This window comes from Cetorhinus maximus, chromosome 2 (assembly GCF_964194155.1).
Source record: "Cetorhinus maximus chromosome 2, sCetMax3.hap1.1, whole genome shotgun sequence".
Lineage (NCBI taxonomy): Eukaryota > Metazoa > Chordata > Chondrichthyes > Lamniformes > Cetorhinidae > Cetorhinus > Cetorhinus maximus.
This window is the reverse complement of record NC_135880.1, coordinates 174,920,526-174,946,144: the sequence shown is the minus strand read 5'-3', so window position 1 is coordinate 174,946,144 and position 25,619 is coordinate 174,920,526. Positions and strand designations below refer to the sequence as shown.

Here is a 25,619-nt window from a genome sequence, read left to right as displayed (position 1 = left end):
AGCCAATAAAGACGCCGAGGGCGGAATGTTCTGGCCCCGCCAGCGGCAGGCATTGTCGTGGGCGGGACGGGAAAATTTGGGCAGCGGCCAAAAGTCCGACATGGGGGGGGAGTGGAAATCCCACCCCAGGGTTTTAATAATTCTCTATATGCGTTTGTGCCTGGGCTGTTTTGTGATCACTTTAACTGGAGTACTGCATTCAGGCTGATTCCATACGATACACAGAGTTAACTCCATTGTTTACTGTCCACAGAGAGCTGAGTTCCTTCTCCCCTCCGATGATCTTTAATTACATTTCGGATGCCGGCCACGGACAGGGCATGGCAGGTGGAACATTTTAGCTTTGTTGTTTCTAAGGGAATGATAGACGCAAGCAGCCAGCCAGGCTGTTTGATCTGTCAACAGAAGACTAAACACATTCATGATCCCTCTGTTGAGAAAGGTGTAAAACGTGAAGAAACGTTAGACTAATTGCTTGAGATTGTTGAGTCTGTTCTGGCAGGCATTACATCCAGGGTGTCTGATGCTGGTGTGGATTGGCATCTCGAAACAGGGACCCTGTCTGATAACAAAATTAATAGTGCCCAGAAGGTAAAAAAACAGTAAAAACTGGGAAATAAGAGTACTGGTCCAAACTGGTCTTGTATACCTTAAAATGGAACGCCAGTAAAAACTGGGAAATAAGAATACTGGTCCGAACTGGCCTTGTATACCTTAAAATGGAATGCCAGTAAAAACTGGGAAATAAGAACACTGGTCTGAACTGTTTTTTCCTTCTGGGTAGAGCTATTTTCCAGTTCCCTTCACAATGTTCTGCCAGGATTTAATTAGAGAGTCAGTGGGAGTTTGGTTTCGTGTTAAACTTTGCATCCAGAGCAGAAGTTTAAGGCTGACCTTAAAGATATTGTTGTTTTGAAACAAGAGTATGTGTGAATTAAATTTCTGGCGAAACCTGTGGTTTACTCTTGCTTTAATTTAATTTTATCTCCTAATAACTCTGGTTTGCAATTAGGAGTCTATGAGTACAGCCTGTCAGTCTTATGATGAGAGGCTGAGATTGGGCCTATATTTGCTGGAATTTAGTAGAATGAGAGGCAATCTCAATGAAACCTACAAGATTCTGAAGGGGCTTGATAGGGTGGATGCTGAGAGGTTGTTTCCACTGGTCAGGGAATCTAAAACACAGGGGCACAGTCTCAGGATAAGGGGCTGATCATTTAGGACTGAGATGAGGGGAAATTACTTCACTCAAAGGGTTGTGAATCTTTGGAATTCTCTATCCAGAGGGTTGTGGATGCTCCATCTTTGAATACATTTAAGGCTGGGATAGACAGATTTTTGGTCTCTCAGGGAATTAAGGGTCCTGGGGAGTGGGCAGGAAAATGGAGTTGAAGCCCATCAGTTATGTACTGAATGGCGGAGCAGGCTCCATGGGCCTTGTGCTCCTGTGTGTTCATTCATTTGGGAGATCAGGAGTTTATGGTGATAATTCATTTTACTTTCAGTGTGTAATGAAAGAATCATATTTACATAGCTCTTTTCATGACCCGAGGACATTCCAAAACACTTTGTGAAGTGTACTCACTGTTGTAACGTAGGAAACGTGGCAGCCAATTTCCGCACAGCAAGCTCCCATAAACAGCAACACGATAATGACCAGGTCATCTATTTTAGTGATGCTAGTTGAGGGATGAACGTTGGCCAGGACACTGGGATAACTCCCCTGCTCTTCTTCAAAATAACACTACGGAATCTTTTAGGTCCAACCAACAGAGCACAAAGGGTTTCAGCTTAACACCGCATTAGGATTCCAAGTCAAATTTAGTGCATCAAATTTTGCAACGTTTGGAGTACAAAACAACCACAACTTATATTTATATAGCACCTTTAAAGTAATGAGATGACCCAAGGCACTTCGCAGGAGCATTTTAAAACTAAGTATGACGCCAAGTCACATAAGGAGATGCTAGGTCAGATGATCAACAGTTTGGTAAAAGAGGGAGGTTTTAAGGAGTATCTTAAAGGAGGAAAGTGAGGTGGAGAGGTGTAGGGAAGGCATTCCAGAGCTAGGGGCCTAGGCAGCAGAAGGCACAGCCACCAATGGTCGAGCAATTAAAATTGGGCATGCACAAGAGGCCAGAATTAGAACAGCGCAGAGGTCTTGGAGGCTTATGAGACTGGACGAGATTACAGAGATGGGGAGGGGTGAGGCCATGGATGGATTTGAAAACAAGGGTGAGAATTTTAAAATCAAGGAATTGCTTGACTGGGAGCCAATGTAGGTCAGCGAATGCAGGAGTGATAGGGGAACAGGATTTGGTGCAAATTAAGACACGGGCGGCAGAGTTTTTGGATGACCTTTAGATTATGGAAGGAAGAATGTGAGAGGTTGGCCAGAAATGCATTGGAATATCATCAAGTCCAGAGGTAACAAAGGCATGGATAGGAGTTTCAGCAGCGGATGAGCTGAGACAGGTGTGATGTTGCGGAGGTGGAAATAGGCGGTTTTGCGGTGATGCGAGGATGAGGTTGGAAGCTCATCTTGGGGTCAACTGTCATACCAAGGTTGCAAACAGGCTGGCTTAATGTCAGAGAGAGGGATGGAGTCGACAGCTAGGGAGCGGATTAAGGAATGTCTTAAGCTTTGGCCAGGAATTCCAGACAGCAGAAGTGACCAGGAAAGTGATTCAATCCAAAGGAATTTTAGAAATCAGGCATGTGTCTGTTTGGAATCAATTGTGGAACATCACTCTGCAGTGGAATTCAACCTGCTGAAAAAGTGTAATAGGTTTCAAAAGGAGGCCTCAGCCCCTGAAGAAATTGTAGTCAGCCAGCTTATTGTCTTTTTAAGACAGGTTTGTTAAACAACATCTCAAGGCCGGCAGGAAGCTCGCCGTCATGCATTCTGCTGTGCAGACTACATATGCTCCACTGTTTGTTTCTGCTGTTTGATGCACTTAATGTCAGCTCAGGGTGCAGGAACAGGCTCTGAAAATGACTCGCAGCCCTCAGTCTGCTTTCCGGCAGCTTTTCGGCTCAGTCCGGAGAGCTGAAGAATCCAGTCCCTCGGGAGGTGTTTCTTCCCTCAGTAAAGGTTTGCCAACTGAGGGCGGCCAACTGAGAAATTTTTTTCTCCTTCAAATTCTGTTTTTCACTCCGGATGGTAATTCCTGATTCACGCCAGTCGGTCGGTGACCACAGCAAATCTCTGGTATCTGCCGTCATAGCTGAGCCTCAGCAGTGAAAGCCAAGGGAAGGATCACAATGGAGTTAACTGCTGTCCTAATTTGGTCAGGACTCGGAGCTGTTTAGCCAGTTGGCCAGCTCCCTCTCCCTACAATTGCGTCTACCCCTGCCCCCAGCCCATCCCCCCCACCAATCGCTCCTCCTGAATTCATCGAAGAAAGTCGAGGCTTTCCATTTTGGAAGCATCTTGTGCTATTCTCTCTTCATCAAGACTTTTGCCATCGCCTTTCACATAGTGTTTCTTGGTGCTATAACTTACTGGAAGTGGGAACTGATGCAGTGCCATGAGGGCACCAGGGCTTCTGGGACTTCAGTGAATGATGGGGTCAACAGGCTATTTCCTTAACCAATGAGATTTAAAAATAAAGGAATAAACGGAGGAAGAAATATGGTGAATTAGATACAAATCAGTTGATCACTCAGGGAGTCCAAGTCGCTATGGCAACATACACTTTTTCATGTTGTGGCCTGGAGCCTATGGATAGTGAAGGTAGAGGCTCCGAAGTTCTTTCCATCACATGGCTGACCAGGAATCTCTTCCGCTCTTACCGCCTGTCATTGGTGTGTGTTGGAAGGGTTTGCAGGTTGATACTCAACCTGTTTGGCCAAGTTATTATGAATGCACCTTCCTTGGCCGTCAAGTCCTGGAGTGGGACTCAAACCTGGAGCTTCTGCTCAGAGGAAGGGATGCTACCCACTTGTGCCCCAAGACACCCGTGTCAAATCAGGTACGGAAAGAGAAATAAAGAGAGGGAAAGTAAGATTTGATTGGGAAAGAGAGAAGAAACAGATAGCATGAAAAAGTAAGATAAATTTTTAATTCAAAGTTTAAAATGCAGGAACATAAATCACCTCATTAATAGGGTACATGGGCTGTTAATCTTGCCCCCAAACTTTCTGCTTAGTTTAGTTGGCAATTAACGTGCAAATGTAGCAGCTCCATGAATCTCACAGGGAGAATCGAAGGCAAGTTGCTGTCTTTGTGAAGCTAATGGCAATGGGTTTAGAGGCATTGGCTGTCATTAATCAGCACAGTACAGTAATTCACGGTATAGCTCTTCCTCATCACAGGTTATTTTCAAAGCGGTAAGAGCCATTCTAATTTTTGCCACAAGTACACCATACTTTACATTCTTACTGACCTTGCTGGATGACTTTTTATTTTCCATTCCTATTCTGAAGAAAGAAAGCAAGAACTCGCATCCACGAGGCACCAATTTTCTCGTCCTCAGCCCAATATCATTTGAAATCAACTGAGGCGTTTTCTTTATCAGAACACACACTACCGGCTGATATAATAGCAGCATTTAAAGTTATGAATGCGGGAGAGGGTAGAAGGATGTAGATCATTTTCTGTACCTCGAGGGGTCCATAGATTAAATATAAGAGAATTGAAACAGAACAAGCAGTCCTTCTGTACACAGGGAGTTGTGATTCACTTCCAGGGTTAATAGCTTTGGCAGAAAATGTTCCAACATTCAAGGTTAGATTGGATCAGTGGCTGATGTGAAAGGGATAAAAAATCTCAGAACATAGTGGGTAGATGTAAATTAGAACTACCTTGCTCCCATGGACAATAAAGGCCAACACAATTGGGCAAAATAGCCAAATAATTCTATTTAAATACATGTACATTAAATTGCTTTTGAATTGAAGTCCCCATATGAAAATAAGACAGGCAAACAAAAATAAAAAATAAGCTAGCAAGCATGTTATAAGTACTTTGTTTCTTAATGCTTTAAAGCTGCTATTTGAAGTTATTTAGACCCTTTGCATCATGAATGTGCTTTGGAACGGAGTGGAAGTCAGTCATTTTGATCTAGGCAGCTTTTAGCAGAGAGTTGGTACACAGATCCACAGCAAGGTTTTTGGTTAGAGAATGGAAGGGAAAAACATACATTGAATTACACTTAAGCCCTGCAAAAAAATAAATATGTCACCCGAATCTGCCTTCATGGAGCTGGAGTATGCATCCTGCTTTTCCATAACTTTCCTTTTTTTTTGTTTCCAATTCCTTACCAATCTGCAACCCATTATACTACTAAAAATAGAATGCTTCCATTAAGCAAAGGCATTGTCCTCAGACTAAGAATGCAGTGTCGATGTCATTAAATGACCTTGAGCAAAATATTTAATCAAACTACAAATACTTAGAGAAAAGTTTACAGATTAAAAATAGAACTGAACTGTTTCGATTGCTTTTCATTTCTCCATTTAGTCTGTAATCCTGTTTCACTGTTAACTTTAGCACTCGCCATTTTTAGGTATTTACTTTCTTTTAGTGTGTTGTCACACTGACTAGTTACTCACCACTTTGACTAGTTTTTCACCATTCTGACTAGTAAATCAGCACACTGACTAGTTTTTTGCCATCCTTACTCACTGCACTGGCTAGTTTTTCACCCTCCTGACTAGTTGCTTTTTAACCATCCTGACTAGCTTTCACCATCCTGACAAAGTAAGCCGCCAGCCTTGGCTAGTTTACCACCATCCTGACTAGTGTTTCAAATCACCACTGGCTGCTAGCTGATAGCTTTAACCAGCAATAGTGGTTTTTTTTAATGTTATCTTTCCTGTGCAATATCAAGAATATGGTCACTGTATTGCTGGTTAAGACTAGGGATATGGAGAAAGAGTGGGGTGTGGGACTAATTGCATTGCTCTTCAATAAAAGTGCTGGTGCAGACTCGATGGGTCCAATGGCTTCCTCCTCTGCTGTATTATTCCATGATTCTATGATCAACCAGCAACTGGTAGTAAATATTAAACTTATGCTGGACTAGTTAGAAACTGGCCAAGTGCCAGCTGTATTCTTCCATGCACCCGCACCTACCCCTGGCCCAGCCAAATGCCTTTCCAAACTGCAAGTAATCTGTTTACTGTGTTGGCAGCAGTCTTGCCATGAGGTCAGAGGTTTATGGGTTCAATCCGACTCCTGTGACTTGAGCACAAAATCTAGGCTGACACGCCAGTGCAGTACTGAGGGAGTGTTGCACTGTCTTTCGGATGGGACATTAAACTGAGGCAGGTGTAAAAGCTCTCATGATACTATTTCAAAAATGAGTGGGGGAGTTCTCACTATTTATCCTACAACCAACACCACTGAACCAGATTATCTGGTCATTATCACATTGCTGTTTGTGGGAGCTTGCTGTGTGTAAATTGACTGCTGTGTTTCCTACATTACAACATACTACACTCCCTCAGTACTGCACTGGTGTGTCAGCCTAGATTTTGTGCTCTAAAATACTCAATTGGCTGTAAAGTACATTTGGGCATCCTGAGGTCATGAAAGGTGATAAATAAATACAAGTCTTTCTGTCTCTTTGCAAAACTTTCCATGGTTGTGGGATATCTATACACAAAAAATGTCATCCATCTCCAGTTGCGCTTGTCCCCCAAGTTTGATATGTACAGCATATTACTTTCTGAAAAGAATTACACCAGCTTTGGCTGATATTATTATCAATTCCTGAGGATGTGCCTGCAGAATGGCCTCTCTCAGCTAGTGTAACCCATTCCTTCTGACCTACAGCCAATATGCTGGTCTGGTGTCATGTGGTGCTTTCAAATCTTTAATGATACCAATGAACCACATCCAACTTATCCCTAATTATCCCCTTAGGGCATCAAACCAACATTCCCTTCATCAGGAAGCTGACAGGCATCCAGTCAGAATACATGACTGAAGTCAAATGGTTGAAATCTCAACAGGTCTCTTCACAGACAGTTTTATATGCTGTTCCGATTTCATTGCTGCCTATTCCAGCAGATCTATTACTTTCTAGTGCCCTTACAGTAACCACGAAACCTCACTCAAATTCCTCACAAATTGTGGCTCTAAATCAGATGATAGCATTGTGTAGTCTGTCAGCCATGCACCAGAAGAGGTTAACATCTCATTATTGGGCCATAACTGTTACACGGCACGGTTTACTGGAATCATACTATATCCAGTAACTATCTTTGGCAAGTCTTTTCATAGACCCATGACCACTGGTTTCCTGCAATGGAAGTAATGAGGTGCTGACAAACAATTCTATAAATGCCCCACACAAGCTGGTAAGATGGTATTCATTGCTACATTGTGCACATCTGTTGGGTCAGATATGGTTTGGGTTGGAGTGAGGCAGTCTGTGACAAATGAATCTGATTGGGCTGATCCCTGGAAGTTTTGTTATGTTGGCCTCCTGCCATCAACTGACCTGACTCCATTTCCTCTGCTCATTCCCCATAGCCAAGTAAACCTTTCCTTTTCAATCATCTACTCAAGTTCCTTTTGAAAGTGACTACCGACTCTGCTGCCACCGCCCTTTCAGGCTTTCATTCCAGATCGTAACAACTCACCGCGCAAACTACTCATTTCACATAAATGAACAACATTTGAGTCTTTCAGCATCTGCGGAGAGAGAAAAACGGAGTTAACGTTTCAGGTCTGTATGACTCTTCTTCAGGCTCCTCTATCTCCACAGATGCTGCCAGACCTGCTGAGCTTTTCCAGCATTTTCTGTTTTAATTTCAGATTTCCAGCATCCGCAGTATTTTGCTTTCAACATTTGAGTCTTATTTAGGCTCTTTCTGACATAGAACTAAAAATAAGTCAAACAATGCAGGTCAAATAGGAAAGGTGTCAAGGTAAACTCTGTGGAAAATAATCATAGGGTACAGGTCGAATATCCTTTATAGGTGAACCTGAAAAACAGACACGTCCAAAAACCATACTTTTTTTGAATCTCATCAACCTTTAGTGCGGGAAGTCTCATGGTTTGTCTGCACTGTTTACCTTGTTATTTTTGTGGTAAACATGTCGAGAAGAAGCTTATTACAGGTATCCTGTATTTATTATTCAATGATACATCTTACTTTTCTAGCCATTTTATTTACTTTAGACTAAAGCTAGCCCAGGCTTAGGCTATTGTAATGTAAGTTTATATGCGCTATCCGAAAACTGAAATTATCTGAAATCCAAAATGCAATCGGCCCTGAGGGTTTCGGTTAACGATACTCAAGCTGTATTACACCCATTTTAGACCTTTTTACGTGATAAAGTAATGAGAGATGTTTCCAACTGTGGGTGATTCCAAAACTAGAGGCCATGAATATAAGATCGTCGCTAATAAATCCATTAAGGGAGCCAAAAGAAACTTATTTATTCAGAGAGTGGTGAGAATGAGGAACCCGCTACCACATGAAGTGATTGTGGCGAAAAGCATAGGTGCACTTGAGGAAATGCTGGCTAAACACCGGAGGGAGAAAGGAATGGGAGGGTATATGCTGATAGGGTCAGATGAAGAGGAGTAGGAAGAGATACGTATGGAGCATAAACGCCTGTATAGACCTGTTGGGCTGAATGGCCTGTTCCTGGGCTGTAATGCTATGTCATTCGATGAGATGCATTTCCACGCTGCCGGGTCAAAACGAGGTCAACTCTATTTTTGACAGAGCAAGACGCAATGTGAATTATATCAATACTAATGCCTAAACTCAGTCTAGCGAGCAGCCTAAAAGATATGTGGGATTCTTGTTTGGTAAAAGTAGCTACTGTCGCTTGGATTGGCTGCTTGAAGAACTGGACACGCCTGCAGTTAGGCATAGAAAGATGTATTTTTATAAACCTAAGTCTAGATGGTGGTGGTGGTGCTGCAGTTCACTCGGGGAGTCCGAGTTGCTGTGGCAACATTCACTTTTCCATGCATGTTGTAGTCCGGAGCTATGGATAGTGATGGTAGAGGCTCCAACTTTCTTTCCATCACATGGCTGACCAGGAATCTCTCCCGCTCTTACCGCCTGCCATTGGAGTGTGTGTTGGAAGGATTTGCAGGTTGTCACTCAACCTGTTTGGTCGCACTATGAATGCACCTTCCTTGGCCATCAAGTCCTGGGATGGGATTTAACCCCAGAGCTTCTGGCTCAGGGACAGGGACGTTACCCACTGCACAAGATTTCTTTTCTGTTTAGCTAGGCATGATAAAATAATTCTTGGAACCGAGTGGTTTTTGTGCTGCTGGGACCATAGAAACGTCACCTGTGGAAAGCAGCCTAGGTCAGAAATGGGTCTAGAACACTGTGGCACTGATTCTCTGACCACACTCCCCATTTGGAGCTCGAATTACCCTAAATATTATGGAACATTCCTTGCCTGTCTTTTGGGGAAAAGGAGGTTTGTTGAATGTTCCCAGTGAGGTGTCAGCTGCAGCTTCGTGGGTAGCGCTCTCGCCTCTGGGTCAGAAGGTCATGGGTTCATTTTCCAATCCTGAGACTTGAGAACATAATCTAGGTTGTTGTACCACTGCAGTACTAAAGGAGTGTTGGATGAGATGTTAAATTAAAGGCCCTTGCTGCCTTCTTGACTGGAATTAAAGGATCCCACGGCACTGTTTGAAGAATAGCAGGAAAGTTCTCCTGGCGTCCTGGCCAACATTTACCCCTCAACTAGCACTTCAAAATGAAAGATCTGGTCATTTATTTCACTGCTGTTTGTGGGAGCTTGCTGTGCACAAATTGGCTGCCGCAACAGTGACTACACTTTAAAAACACTTCATTGGTTGTTAAGCATTTTGGGGTGTCCTGAGGCTGTGAAAGGTGCTACAGTAATTCAAGTTTGTTCCTTCTCCATTTTCTTCCTGATGATTAAACAAGGAGTGGACTTCATGGTCAAGCAGATGGTACATGACTTTTGGAAGGGGGGTGATGGATCTTCTGAGTGGACTACCTTTTCCATGCTTTATGTATTGGTGTTTAACCTTAAAGCTAAATCATTTTATTTGTCAATCTTCTTATGCAGGCATTCAACAGATGAAACAGTTCATCTGGTTAGCTTGTGCAAGAAATGGCCCAAAACTTTTTCCCCCTCCATTGCTGCCACTATTAGGTTGCATTAAACTTGCCGTTGCTACTCCTAATCCAGATAAATTAAGGCTAATTTATTTAAACCAATTCCATGTATCCAACACCATCTTTAACAGGGCATATAATGGATTGGAATTATTTTCAGTTCTTCTGACTTATGTAAACACACCATCTGAACAGTCAGGCCTATCCTGTCTCACTTATAGAATCTGAAATGTTTCAAGCCTTATGGGTTTTATGAATCCATTAACCGACTCTAGCTATAGACTCTCTCCATCCCGCTGTTTCCTTTTCCATTGTGGTCAGGCTGCCATCAAAGATAATCAGTAGATGATTCCCCTGATGGACTCTCACAAGACAAGCTCCAATCATGTGCACATATAATTGTGTGAAGGTGCATCAAAGAATCGTACAGCAAAGAAGGAGGCCATTAGGGCCATTTTGCCTGTGCCGGCTCTTTGGAAGAGATGTCCAAATTGGACAAATCCAACCCGGCCAATTACCGCCCCATCAGTCTACTTTCGATCATCAGGAAAGTAATGGAAGGTGTCATTAACAGTGCTATCAAGCGGCACTTGCTTAGCAATAACCTGCTCACTGACACCCAGTTTGGGTTCTGTAAGGGCTACTCAGCTCCTGACCTCATTACAGCCTTGGTTCAAACATGGACAAAGGAGCTGAACTCCAGAGGTGAGGTGAGAGTGACTGCCCTTGACATCAAGGCTGCATTTGACCGAGTGTGGCATCAAGGTGTCCTAGCAAAACTAGATTCATGGGAATCAGGGGGAAAACTCTCCGCTGGTTGGAGTCATACCTAACACAAAGGAAGATGGTTGTGGTTGTTGGAGGTCAGTCATCTCAGCTCCAGGACATCACCGCAGGTGTTCCTCAGGGTAGCGTCCTAGGCCCAACCATCTTCAGCTCCTTCATCAATTACCTTCCTTCCAACATAAGGTCAGAAGTGGGGATGTTCGCTGATGTTTGTACAATATTCAGCACCATTGGCGACTCCTCAGATACTGAAGCAGTCCATGTCCAAATGCAGCAAGACTTGGACAATATCCAGGCTTGGGCTGCCAAGTGGCAAGTAACATTTGCACCACCAGGCAATGACCATCTCCAACAAGACAGATTCTAACCATCACCCTTTGACATTGAATGACATTACCATCGCTGATGCCCCCACTATCAACATCCTGGGGGTTACCATTGATCAGAAACTGAACTGGAATATCCATAAAATTACTGCGGCTACAGGAGCAGGTAAGAGGCTAGGAATCCTGCATGAGTAACTCACCTCCTGACCCTCCAAAGCCTGTCCACCATTTACAAGGCACAAGTCAGGAGTGTCATGGAATACTTCCCAAATGCCTGGATGAGTGCAGCTCCCACAAGGAGCTTAACACCATCCAGCACAAAGCAGCCCGCTTGATTGGCACCACATCCACAAACATTCACTCTCTCCACCACTGACGCACAGTTGCAACAATGTGTACCATCTACAAGATGCACTGCAGGAACTCATCAAGGCTCCTTTGACAGCACCTTCCAAACCCATGACTACTACCATCTAGAAGGACAAGGTCAGCAGATAGATGGGAACACCACCACCTGGAAGTTCCCCTCCAAGTCACTCACTTGGAAATATATCGCAGTTCCTTCACTGTCGCTGGGTCAAAGTCCTGAAACTCCCTCCCTAACAGCACTATGGGTGTACCTACAGCACATGGACTGCAGCGGTTCAAGAAGGCAGCTCACCACCACCTTCTCAAGGGCAACTAGGGATGGGCAGTAAAAGCTGGCCCAGCCAGTGACGCCCAGGTCCTGTGAATGGATAAAAAAGCCCTCTCAGACTGTGAATTCCAGATGATAACAACTCACTGTGTGTAAAAAAACAATTCTCCTCATTTGCCTTTGCCAATTCTTCAATCCGTGTCCCTTGATTACTGACTCTTTGGCCAGTGGAAACAGTTTCTCCTTACTTAGCCTATGGAAACCCAAGATTGCCATTTTCTGAAGGAATTTACTTTTCAAAGCAGAATTGCGATACTTCCCTTCGAATTGAAACTCAGCAAAGCACCTCACTTTATCCACAATCGCATTGTTTGTAATCATATATATTTTCAGTGAGGACTCATTTATCAGAAGAAAAGCACCAATTCATTCTCAGTGTGTTTGGGAATACATTCCCTCCATTTTACAGTGTCAAAGGACAGAGATTGGAAAAAGAAAAATAAGGGCTCTTTTTTAAACAGTGCTTTTCCTTAACTTAAGTGAACTCCTCTCCAGTTCAATTGTCCTGACCCTGTATTGGGCAGATGGATGTGAATTACAGTCAGGCCTTTAGTTTCCTGCCTTTGTTGCTAGCTTTTGTGTCTCTGTGCACTATACCCTTGGACCTAAACCACTAATTCAACGTCAACTACCAGGATAGAATTAGGGATGAAACATGCCTTTGATAAGATTTTTGAATAACTTTGCAAAAACCAAAGTTTTGTATTTAGAAGGTATGAACATACATACATACATGGATTTATATTGAGTTTCTCCAACTTACTTGTACAAATGGGATTGTTTTTGCTAATAGTTCTTGTTAGAATATCTCCATTAACTGCATAGCTGTTGTTGCCAGAGAGCACACCTGACCCAGATATCAATTTAAGAAAAATATTTAAAGTAATTTTGGTGAGACCATGGTCACTGTCTGAGCAGAAGTGACAGGTCGCTCAAATTCAAAACTTAAACCAATTTTCGGTTGCCAACAGCAATTTGGAGAACAGAAATTGACCCTCAAATAAAAGACGGGTATTTCAGCCATAAGGTTCTGATATTAGATATTCAGGTTTTATACTTAGGGTTTGTGCCATCAGAAACCTTTCATTCAATCCTGGAACTCCCTCCCCAACAGCACTGTGGGTGTACCTACACCACATGGACTGCAGTGGTTCAAGAAGGCAGCTCATCACCACCTTTTCAAGGTCAATTAGGGATGGGCAATAAATGCTGGCCCAGCCAGCGATGCCCACATCCCATGAATGAATGGAAAAAAATCTACAACTTTTCCTTCACTGCCAGCTCCTTGTGTAAAGGCCTCCACTTTTTGCCCCTTCTTTCCTCTGCCAAATTAACGGACTCCTTCTGGAATTTGGTTCTACACACACTCAACACCCTGAGTGCTGTGGCCAAGTGGCTGGTCTTTGCAGGTTGACCTGGACCGCAGTTGTTGGCAGATGATTCCATTGGGCGTGACGGGGCATCCCATGGCCATGACCAATCAGTCATGAGTCTGCACTGATCCAATCTCCACCAGAGGGGTGAGGAGTGGCTGATATTATCTTCCCCCAGTCAATGGGTTCTAAACTCCATTGCAATGCCCCAACTATGCAGCCAACTGTTATCTTTGGAGGGTTTCATGGTTGCACTTTGCTACGGAATCCTGGTGACCTCTCTAAAACAGGACAATTTTAACCTTTCTACCAACAGCCTGGCATAGGCTGGTGATCAAACCAGGGACTTGCCTTTTGTCCTTGTCCAACCCAGGCCCCGCTCAAAACCCGTTACGCCTCTAACTTTTCCCAGTGCTGATGAAAGGTCATCAGCCTGAAACGTTAACTCTGTTTCTCTCTCCCCAGAAGCTGCCTGACCTGCTGAGTGCTTCCAACATTCCCTGTTTTTAATTTCAGGTTTCCAACACCTGTGGTGCTCCGCTTTACGCCTGGGGACCTTCCTTGGCAGGGGGTTCTCTGGCCCCACCACCGGCAGGCATCGTCGTGGGCGCCCGTTGACTTTTCATTCCTGGTTCTCCAAATTTTCCCGGCCCACCTGCGATGATGCCGGCCAATGTCGGGGCTGGAAAATCCCGCCACTTGTCTCTTTGGATCAGTTCAATACTGGGAGGGGTGAGGGGTGGGTGAGGGGTGTGGGGGGGGGGGGGGGGGGGGTTCCTTATCAGCTGACCCATGGGGGTGTAGGTGGGGAAGCACTTTTACATCTGATATATATCTCCCATGTGAGTACACCCTTCATGATGCACACTCCCTTGCTCCAGCTTTGAGATCCTGGTTTGTTATTTTAAGGGGGGCAAAGCGGATCATTAAACGACAATGGCTTTTATTAGTTCTTGCCCGTCTGACCTGCCGATGGCTTCCTCCAGCTTCTTTGCCTTGTTCTCATCCGATTGGAGCTGCTTACTCCTGGCGTCTTCTTCTTCGGCTGACATAGCAGGGATTCCTTGCAGCAGCCATCTCTCTCTCATGGCTTTGGACTGGGTGGGAAGGGAAGGGAAGAAAGACCTGATAAAAACTTTACTCCGCAAAACAGACAAGTTAAAAACCAGTGGTGTCAATCATCAATTTTCACCTCTCCACCGCTGGCGGCCGTGCCTTCAACCACCTGGGCCCCGAGCTCTGGGACTCCCTCCCTAAACCCCTCCACCTCTCTACTCCGCCTTTAAGATGCTCCTTTCCCTTCGGCCAAGCTTCTGGTCACCTGTCCTAATATCTCTTTATGTGGTTCGAGTGTGAAAGTTTGTCTGATGACTTTCCTGTGAGACGCATGGGATATGCTACTACGCCAAAAGGGGGTTACATGAATGCACGACATCGTTGTTGTAATTCTGCAACGGTTCGGTCACACGGGGAATATTATTTCTCGAGCTGAGACTGGTTTCAGGTTTTCAAACGGGCTAAGGGATGGATCTGAATGGTCCTGTGGATCCGTCCACTGCTCGGCGTGAGGCTGGTGCTTTAACCAGGCAACATTCCCATATTTGGGAGTTTTCTGGGCAGAACGGCAAAGAGACGCCAGTTGTGAAAGCCACTCTGCGGGAGGGATGCCTTTGCAACTTTGCACTTTAGCACACGGCACATCTGCAAACGTTTCCACAACCCGCTCTCGTGTGTTTTATTTGATCATGAATTAGAGGAGAAGTTCCCTGTCAAGTGTCATTGGCAGGGCAAATGCCGCACACTCCACTCAGACACAACTATTGTCAACTTGGGTTGTTTAATGGTCACTGCCCAGGCTAAATAAAACCAGGAACAACCCAGCAACAGCAACTCGCATTGATGCAGCAACTTTTACTGCGTTGAAACGTTCTAAAAGACAAAAATTGAGGACAGGGTTTTGTGTTTTGGGTCAGGACCCTAACGCCGACATCAGTAGCAGATCCTGACCCCCGTACTATGTCGGGAGCAGTCACCCGACGTCGATTTTGCCTGGATTTGTGGCCAGAGGGTACTCTCGCCATCCAAATAAGGATGGCAGCTGGGTTCTGAAAGCTGAAGGCCAATAGGAGGCCCTTCAGCACTTGAAGGAACTGCAGCCTGCCATTTCAGGTAAGAGAGAGAGAGAGAGGAGAGGAGGAGGGGGGGAGGGGGTGCGGGGGCGCCTCCTCCTTCAGATGCCCTCTAGGTATTTTTAAACCTTTTGAATTAAACAATGGCCACAGCTGTTGAGGCCACCATGGTGGTGGCAGGTGGGAAGGCAGGGGGTGTGGAGGCCTCAAAGCCAGTGTCACAGAGACCTTGCAGGCCAACTGAAAAAATTCCAGTCACCCTGTGATCACTGACAGTGATTGGTCGCCTGCTGCCCGACAGTGGGTGGCCATTCCTCCCCTGATCTGGCCTTCGGGAAGATGGTACAGGAGGCAGGATGGTGCTGGCAAACAGGCACACCAGCTGGCACCATGACCCACCTCCCTTCCCTACCTCTGATCCCACCCTCATTGACCCATGAAAACCTGGCCCAGAGAATCTGGTGGAGGAGTTCGGAACAAGAGGTCAAAACCTTAAAATTAGAAATGGCTCACTCCGGGTTGATGGTCGGAAACACTTCTTCATAAAAGCGGTAATGGGAATCCGGAACTGTCTTCCTCAAAAAGCTATCGAGGCCGGGATTCAATTGAAAAATTCAATACGGATACAGATTTTTGTCAGGAATCAAGGGGTATCAAACAGAGGCAGGGAAATGGAGTTGAGGTACAGATCAGCCATGGTCTAACTGAATGGCCAAACAGGCTTGAGGGGCTGAATGGCCTGCTCCTGCTCTTATGTTCCCCGCCCAGCGTTTTACTCAAATGTTTGCTCAGTCGAGAATGTGTTGGAGGCAGAAACAAGGCACAAGCTACAATGGAAAAAGTCAGTATCCTGAGCAATTATTTGCGGAATTCTGATGACGATCTACTGACAGTGACGGCTAAGCTGTCCTCCTCGCTTGGGCTGTGATTCATGGCGTTGACAGTGGCCGGGATTTTCCAGCCCTGTCTCGGGTGGGACCCCCCCGTGGGCGAGGCGGTGCCCCAGCCAGAAGTCCACTGACTTGCGGCGGGACCGGAAGATCCTGGCGGTGGGCGGGTGTGGAAAATCCCGCCCGGTGACTCAGGGGTTGCCTGGGCGAGTCAACAGCCTCGCAGTTCCGAAAGCACTGGGATGCATAAATTATTTTTGGATGGCAACATCGGAGGTTGTGATCTTATTCAAACCACTGTATGTGGGTGTCATTTCTGAGCCTTTACTAATCCGTGGTACAGTCCGCACAATGTATAGTGGGTGCATTTGCGCCTACGCAGTTTGCTTGCTGTGTGTGCTAGATGGCTAATCCATCAGGCTCCCTAATAACAGTCTTGAGGAGGGGAAAGCCCCAAAGAGAAAAGATTGAGTCGCTGCTCTCTCCTTGTCCTAATGTAGTCACGACTAGTATGCATCAGGATCTTAATTCCACCCAGTAGCACCGCTTGATATAATTCCCTGGAGTTATGGTGGTTAAATGTTGGTGCTTTCACTGTTTGCAGCCTGGGTTTGATACCCAGTCAGTGAACACGATTTTTCTGATGCATTTAATGCAAAGGCAGCTCACCACCACCTTCTCAAGAGCAGTTAGGGATGGACAATAAATGCTGGCCTAGCCAGCGACTCCCCCATCCAGTGAACGAATAGATTTTAAAAAAGTACACGAGGGAGAAAGGAATAGAAGCTTCTGCTGATGGGGCTAGATGACGTAGGGTGGGGTGAGGCTAGGCATGTCAAGCCTTCAGGATTGGCCTGGAGTCCCCAAGAATTGAAGATCAATCTCCAGGACACTGCTGTGAGCCACCCTGGAGAAATGCCATAGGGGAGGATTTTGCCCTCGGGCAGGCGTAGCGGGCGCGCCCAGGAAACAGCCCGCCGCCCGCAATTGGGCCCCAACTGTGACTTCATGTTGGCTGGCTGTTAATTGGCCAGCCAGCGTGAAACGCGTGCTGGGAGCCTCAGCACTGCTGGAGTGGGGGCCTGAGGAGCACGAGCACTGAAGTCTGCGCATGCGTTGGGGAGTGCGCACTGAAAGGTCCCTGAAGGAACAGAGCTGCCTCAGGGAGCTGAAGATTCTTAAAAACAAAATTAAAGGTGTTAAAAATCCAGAAAAAAAGTCCACACAGTGGACTCATGCACCTTTACATGCTGGTCTGAAATAATAATCAAAGCTTGCTGAATTCACCTCCATTTGTCGGCCTGCTTAATCACTTACTTCTCTCACTGAAAGCCAGTTGCCGCCTATACTAACCATCAATGTCAAGGTTCCCGAACCAGCCCCAACTGCACATGTTTAAATATCTTTCAGAAATTTTAACTCAGTAAAGTGGTGATCCAAATGTATTAACACAGCACCACAGGGCTAACAGTGGTGAACGTGGATTGGGATGGAAGGTGAGCACCCCACCCCCCACCTGTGCTTCCCCCCCACCTCCCCCCGCCCCGTCCCCGACCACCTGACAGCTGCTCAAACTGCCCGAAACAGCAGGCCCTCTCAATACGACCTTAGTGGTGCCTTTGTAATTGGCGCCTATGCTTGTGTGAAATGCTGGCACCGTTCGCCCGATATAGGCAACTGCTGGCGATGAGCAGGGCTGCTGTAAGTGGTGACGATTGCATTAAGGGAACCATTTTGTTGACAACAACAAGAGGGTATCAAAATTCTCCTCCATCTGAATTTAGCAGTTAGTGTAAAAGTTTCCCGAGGAGTTGCTAACGAGTGTTTGATACGAGCAACATTTCTGAGGTTGGCGGCAACTGCCATTGTTAGCTCGATCGCCATTGCTCCTGTGATCTGACCTGGCCTGAAAAGGCTCTCTCCAGACCAGCGCTAGGTCCTGCTTTATGGCAGAACGATTCCTTTGGTCGGCTGAATGATCATTGGTTAATAATCATAGACACAAAATGTCATCAGCTGGCATGCACAAACATTCCACTCAACAGATTTATTGGAGTGTTCATTGGACTTGAATTAAATCCATATTTTGTATGCAGTACTTTTGTAACATATTTGTTTGGCAGTCACGTTCTCCTCCTGTTGCCTGTGAAATATTGCCGTAAAGAAGTTGATATAAGTATTTGAAAAACAAAAATGCCATGTGGAACTAGTTAAGGATGAAGAACATAAGAAACAGGAGCAGGAGTAGGTCACATGGCCCCTCGAGCCTGCTCCGCCATTCAATGAGATCATGGCTGATTCTACAATACATGATATATTGCACTGGATTTTTTTTTTGACTGTTTTAAAAATAGAGCCTCTGCTCTTTCCCCTCTGGGTTCCTATATCCATCGTAGACTAATGGGTCCACTCTCTTTGGTTGTAAAGGTAATGCTCCAGCGAAAAGGAGTAATTTTATTCCAGTTCCCCCGTTGTTGGCTCAAAACTGTTCATAGTTCATCTGAAACGTGCCTTAAATTTGCAAATCTTATTGATATACAGCAAAAAAAAACCTTGCATTTATATAATGCCTTAACATGGTAAAATGTTGCAAGGCTCTTCAAAGGAGATGAAATAAAATTGGATACCATGCCACTAAAGAGATATGGGTAGGTGATCAAAAGCTTGGTCAATGAGGGTGGTTTTAAGGAACAGCCTGAAAGAGAAGATATAGCTCGAGAAAACAGTGGTTAGGGAGGCAGAAAGGTTTAGGGAGGGAATTCCAGAGCCTAAGGCCCAGGCAGCTGAAGGCACGGACGCCAATTGTGAGACGAAGGAAACCTGGGATGCGCAAGAAGCCAGGATTGGAGGAGCACAGAGACCTCGAATAGACTGCAAAGATGTCTGCTCGGGGAAATGGAAAGGCTCTGTTGATGCTGTATGGAGTTGAGAAGCCCCTGGGGCTGAAGCACATGGTTAGAGTATTGTGGAGAGAGAGCCTACTTCTGTACTCACTAGACCGAGAAGTGTTTGGTAGTGAAACTGGGTAAAAAAAAAAGCTCCATTGTTGGAAGATTGCCATTTCTGACATTGAAACACCAAATTAGTCTAATCCAAGCCCCAGAATAAAGCAACTATTCAACAGAGGAAGCAACGCGAAGAATTCATAACAACATTTGCAATGTGAACTAGGCTGAGCACTTTGCCAGTATTTAATGACACAAAACAAGCAGCCACACGCGCAATGAATGAGTATAATTGTGTTGGGTTTGTGAAAGAGTTTATGCCGCATGGTTCTGATATCAGCATTCCTACCTTATGATGCTGAAGCTGAAGTATCTTATCCTCAAGCTGGTGTCTCTTGTCTTCTATTTCCGTCTGTCTCCGCCTTTTCTCCTTCAAAGAGAGAGAAAGGAAGAATGTATTAAACAGGTCGGAGGTTGACTGCTCCCAGTTCTTTCTGTTCATCTTTGCGTGAACCAATAGAAATCTATCAAGAAAATTATTTCAAAATACTTCTATTTTCCCTTTGATGTGCATCATCAAGGAATATAACGAGCAGAATTCAATAGTGCATCATTGTGGTAAGAACATTAAATTGTACCAGCCATGCTATGAACAACTTTGGAGACTTTGGTGTTGTGGTAATGTCACTAGACTAGAAATCCTGGTTAATGCTCTGGGGACGTGAGTTCAAATCCCACCACAGTAACTGATGGAATTTACATTCAATTAATAAAATCCAGAATTGAAAGCTAGCCTGTAAAATATCAGTGATTGTTGTAAAAACCCATCTGGTTCACTACTGTCCTTTAGGGAAGGAAATCTTCCATCCTTACCTGGTCTGGCCTACATGAGACTCAGATCCACAGCAATGTGGTTGACTCTGAAAGGTTCGAGCAAGCCAAGGGCAGTTAGGTATGGTAACAAATGCTGATCCTGCCAGTGACACCCACATCCCATCAAAGAATAAACTGTCTTCAAGCTATGCTGTGAGCAAGAAAGAAATATTTGCATCCTTATAAGACCTTTCACAACCTCAGGATATCCCAAAATGCTTTACAGCCAACCAAGTACTTTTTGAAGTGTAGTCACGATTGGAAATGTGACAGCCATTTTGTGCACAGCAAGCTCCCATGAACAACAATATGATAATGAACTGCTTTTGTTTAACTTTGGTTGGGAGCTAAATATTGGCCACGACATCAGGAAAAGCTCCCCTGCTCTTCTTCAGAATAGTGCAAAATGAACCTTTCATGCCCACCTGAGAGGGCCTCGGTTTTATGGCTCATCGGAAAAAGTAGCGCATCTGACAGGGCAGCACGCCCTCAGCACCACACTGAAGTGTCAGCCTAGATTTTATGTTCAAGCTGTGAAGTGGGACTTGAACCCTTAGCCTTCTGACTCAGAGGAGAGTGCTACCCACTGAAATAGAGTTGAGAGGCAGACAAATGTGAAATAGGCTAGAGCTTTACTTTGTGAACCAAAGTCCCCAGAAGTAACATGGCGAAGCGATACAAAACAAGCTGCCAATTTGTCCATTTTATACTATCCCACCATTTAAAGCAAGACTTCAAAATACAAAATAACTTCCTTCACTCCCTCCACCACTGACGCACAGTAGCAGCAGTGTGCACTATCTGCAAGGTGCACTGCAGGAATTCACCAAGGCTCCTTAGATAGCACCTTCCAAACTCACAACCACTACCATCTAGAAGGACAAGGGCAGCAGATAGATGAGAACACCACCGCCTGGAAGTTCCCCTCCAAGCCGCTCACCATCCTGATTTGGAAATATGTCGCCGTTCCTTCGCTTTCGCTGGGTCAAAATTCTGGATCTCTCTCCCTAACAGCACTGTGGGTGTACCTACACCACATGGACTGCAGCGGTTCAAGAAGGCAGCTCACCACCACCTTCTCAAGGGAAATTAGGAATGGGCAATAAATGCTGGCCTAGACAGCAAAGCCCACATCCCGAGAAGGTAGAAAAAAAAATCACTATTTTTAACACAGTCATTCATCAAAATAAACGTAGATTTCTGCTAAAATTTAAAGTCTGAAATTCTGCAAACAAATATTACCTCCTTTCATTATGTTTGGCATGGGACATTACTGAGCATCCTCTTACTGGAGGGTAAGGAAGCCAAGGTAAAGGGTGATGTCTGAAGTGCAGAGATTTATAACTTGTTCTGTGCCATGTGAGCCTCCAAGTTGCGGGTAAGACCACCTTGGAGGAATCCACTTCCAAATCTACAACCTCCACCACCTAGAAGGACAAGAGCAATGGACGCAAGGGAACCACCGCCTCCAAGTTCCCCTTAGGCCAGTCACCAGCCTGACTTGAAACTATTTCGCTGTTCCTTCACTGACACAGGGACAAAATCCTGGAGCCTCCCCCCTCCCTAATAGGATTGCGGGTGCAGTTCGCCACCACCTTCACAAGGACAATTGGGGATGAGCAATAAATGCTGGCCTACAGTCAACAAAGATCACATCTCGTCAAAGTGTAAAAAAAAAGCAGATATTTCTGGATTGTGAAAATGCCGTTTGTAAGTTCCTTTAGCAGCCTTTAAAGTGCCAGCAACAATTTTTTTAGTGAGTAAATAATCCATCTGAGTTCAAGAATAAAAGGTCACAGCAAAACACCTGATAAATCTCTGATAAAGAGAACAGAAAATTGCAGAATGTAGATCTTAAAATAAACCAACCCCGCAGCCCACCCCCTCACTTGCCAACGTTTACATTATGAAGAAGAAGCAATGTCAAAACACTGTCCAGATTTCCATTCCCTCTGTACAGAGACCTTACAGAGTCCTGAGGCTTGGAGATACAGGCGATCAATTAGTTGAAGGCAGTAAATAATGTCGGGTTTTAAAGCATATTATTAAGGACAGTAATGGAGCAATTTTAACACCAGACACCTGGCAAGAACTGGGTAGGTGGCCAGTAAAAACTCCCCCGATCTGCAGAAAAGTTGGCCAAGTAGCGCAGACTGATTTTTACTCAGACTTCTGAACAGGCGGCTATTCCGTCCTCCAATAGCCAGTGGGGTCTTTCTTTAAATGTGGAGATTGGGACTAATGACATCATCAGGCTCCGTCTGCTGCTATACATTTCTTGTCAAATCAAAGAGCGTCAGTACCTTGCTGGGAAGTTGACGAGGCCCCCAAAGTTTGTGAGGCCAGGAGGACACGGGAATGCTTTTGCGGGTCCTACGAGGAACATTGCCTTCTCCCTAGCCCTGGCTTTCTGCCCTTCCCACCTATGAGAAACACTTGGGAACTTCGTCCGCCAACCAACGTCGGTGCTTGTGGCTTGAATCGTCCGAGGCTTCCTGCCCACCTCCCGTCCGTTATATATTTGGTTTACCTCAAAGCAATGCAGAGATGACACTAGTTTCTATGTCCGCAACAGGTTTATTTACAAGAGTTTTAAAATATCTCTGCAATCACAAAACGCCTGTACCCATGCTTACGGCTCAGCTTCTAGAAGCTTCTGTGGTGTCTGTTTACTTTGCTCTGAGTCCACACCCAGGCTTAACCAATCAAGCAAAGTGAGCATAGATCAGCAACCAGCCTCAAATAATCAAATACAGAACAATTGAACAATACACCACCTATCCTCTGGGCAGGAAGTGGACCAGGGGGAATGAGGCCTGGGAGTTAAAGTGCTTCTGCATAATATATCTCGAACCTTACACTTTCGATAACCTTGAGCTCATGCAATACTCCCGTTCCCAAATCCCAACTCGTACCAAATCCCATTTACTCATCGCTCCTGGGCTCACTGACCTTCATTGGGTCCCAGTCAGACAATTCCTCCATTTAAAAATTCTCCTGCTTGTTTTCAAATCCTTCCATACTTTGCCTGTCCTGATCTCTGTAACCTCCTCCAGAACTACAACCCTCCAAGATATCTGCACTCCTCCTTTCTCTTTGAACATCCCCGATTTCCATCACCCCTCCATTGGTAGCTGTTTAATCAACTGCCAAGGTCCGAAACACTGGAATTCCCTCACCAAACCCCTCTGCCTCTCTATCTCTCCCCCGCTTTAAGAAACTCCTTAAAAGCTACCTCTCTGACCAAGCCTTTTGGTCACCTGCCTAATACCTCTGTACGTGACTCGGTGTCAAATTTTGTCTGATAACTCTCCCGAGAAGCACCTTGGGATGTTTTACTACATTAAAGGCGCTATTTAAATGCAAGTTGTTACCCATCTACCCACAAGCTGCCTACGGTTAAAATCGGAGCCAATATTATCTTAGATTATTATTTCTGTTGCCAAGTCAGTCATGAATCTGATAGAAAGTGCTCTAGTTATTGCTTTCCCAGCCAGAAAGAAAGAAAAAGGAAAGAATATTGCTGAAAAAAAGAGCCACATCTAAGCTTTTCGTCTTGCAATCATGAGGGCACTCGCAAGAATACCACTATAAGGGGAAAACAACAATTTATACTGTATGTGAAGAGAGTGCTGATTGGTTGGTTTGCGGTGTTGCCATGGAGAATGCACCACTGATGGTGACTGACAGTTAACTGCCAAACATTGTTTGAAATTTAAACCAGGCAGCTTGACCCTGATTGGTCAAGGCATTGCCTTGAGGAATGAGTCAGGGAATGGCTGTCACTTATTTTGTTTAGCTGAACCATGTGCAATGAGTTTCCTGATGAGTGCAAGATGAAAAGCTGAGACATGTCTCTTTTTTCAGCAATACTCAAGTTCTGTACTACCGAACGACTAAAAACTAAAGATTTCTTCAGATAAATGCTCCATCTATCCTACAGCATGAGTGTCACAGAGTGTGTTAACAGTTTCCCACGACAACCTAACTTGCCTTGTTCTCGTTAACCTTAATTCACAAATCCACATTGAGTTTGGTGTGACGACCTCCATGGAAGCTTTACTCTACAAACCTATGGCTGAATTCTCCTGGCCATGGGGTGGTGGGTAGGAGGATGGGGTGGGAGGGGGTCACAGGAAAATAGCAAGGATCCACGTCGGGACGACTCCCCAACACAGTTCCCATTACTGGGGAACTTTTCCAGGGGTGGCCTGGGGAAACATACTGGCCGTCCGCACCGCGGAGGCATTCAGTCAGTTTGCATATTTAAGGCCCCAATTATGGGCGATGTGACAGACTCGTTGGCATTTTGCTGTCAGTGGAGCGGCCCCATGCTGCACGTGGAGGCCACCAGCTTAATGCAGGCGGTCGCTACGTGGCAGCCTAGGAGGCATGGAAGGCGTTGTGTTAATAAATGGCTGCAACTGCATCAGTGCCCGTTACTGTGGGGGTGGGGTGCAGAGTGCTTTTCCCCTCTTGTCTGACAATCCTGAACTACCTTTTATGCCTTTCTTATATTCCCCCATTTGTGGCTGACGCCAGGAATGGAGGTGCCCTCGTACCTCCCTAAATACCTGGGCAGTGCCCATCTCTGACTGTGGAGCTGATGATCTTTCACTGCTGGATGCGGCTGTCCTGTCGGCCTCCCAGACTTGAGAGCCTGCCTGTGATTGTTCATAGGACGATGAATGCGGAGGTGGTTCAATTTGTCTTGGGGTGGGCCGGCTGCCTGTTACCATTTCCACTACTCGTGGAATGGCAAGGCAGCAGGAAGGCATCAGGCATGACACCCAATGTCTTCGCATGCCAATTTACCAGCCTTCCCCCTTCCACCCTGCCCCCAAAGGGTTGGTAACATTCAGCCCCTTTTTTCCGGTCTGTCCATGTCACTGATGCCTCTCATCCCCGGTACACTTCCAGTAAATATATGCAACCATTCCAAGGCCTTGATCCAAATGCGGTGCCCAGATCTGAACACAATACTCCAGCCAAGGCCAATGAAATGTTTTAAAAAGGTTTAGTATAAGCTTGATTAACAGGGAGGAGATGTTCTATAAACCAGACAGAATTGGCACCATTACCCAAATAACATCCCAGTTAAGGGTCACTGGAAAAGGATTGAGACAATGACCCTCAATGTTGGCTGCCTTTCATGTGGATTGGGGAGAAAATTGGGGTGGGCAGCAGCCGGACTTTGGGAGCAGGACCTGGTCACGCCAAGGGCGGGATGTTTTGCAGAGTCGGAAAGACTCTGTGGACCTTTAAACATGGGGAGTGGAGCCCATATGTGGAAGTCACACCCCCTTTTCCAACAGATCCAATTTTTGCCAGCAGTGGATGGGGGCAGGGTTCACACAAGTGAGCAACTGAAACTCAGCAGGGCCATTTTAACTCTGCTGAGTTTGAATGAATCCCATTTTGGTTGCTGCAAGGGCCTTAACCAGCAGTGTGGGGGTGACAAATTTATGCAGTAGACATTAATGATCTTGAAGGTCAGATAAGGTCTTTATAACGGTGATG

The 25,619-nt window shown here is 45.4% G+C and overlaps 1 protein-coding gene across 2 annotated transcripts in view; it reads right to left on the bottom strand.

Annotated features, from left to right (window-relative positions):
- The window catches only part of palm2akap2 (PALM2 and AKAP2 fusion), a 351,062-nt gene that overhangs the window by 216,877 nt on the left and 108,566 nt on the right, over window positions 1-25,619 (bottom strand). For both annotated transcript variants that reach the window (XM_078570942.1, XM_078570953.1), the window contains exons 4-5: window positions 19,576-19,656; window positions 14,229-14,359 (exon numbers count right to left, since the gene is read on the bottom strand). In XM_078570942.1, the coding sequence (XP_078427068.1) occupies window positions 14,229-14,359; window positions 19,576-19,656 (212 nt within the window). The remainder of the gene's footprint in view (window positions 1-14,228; window positions 14,360-19,575; window positions 19,657-25,619) is intronic.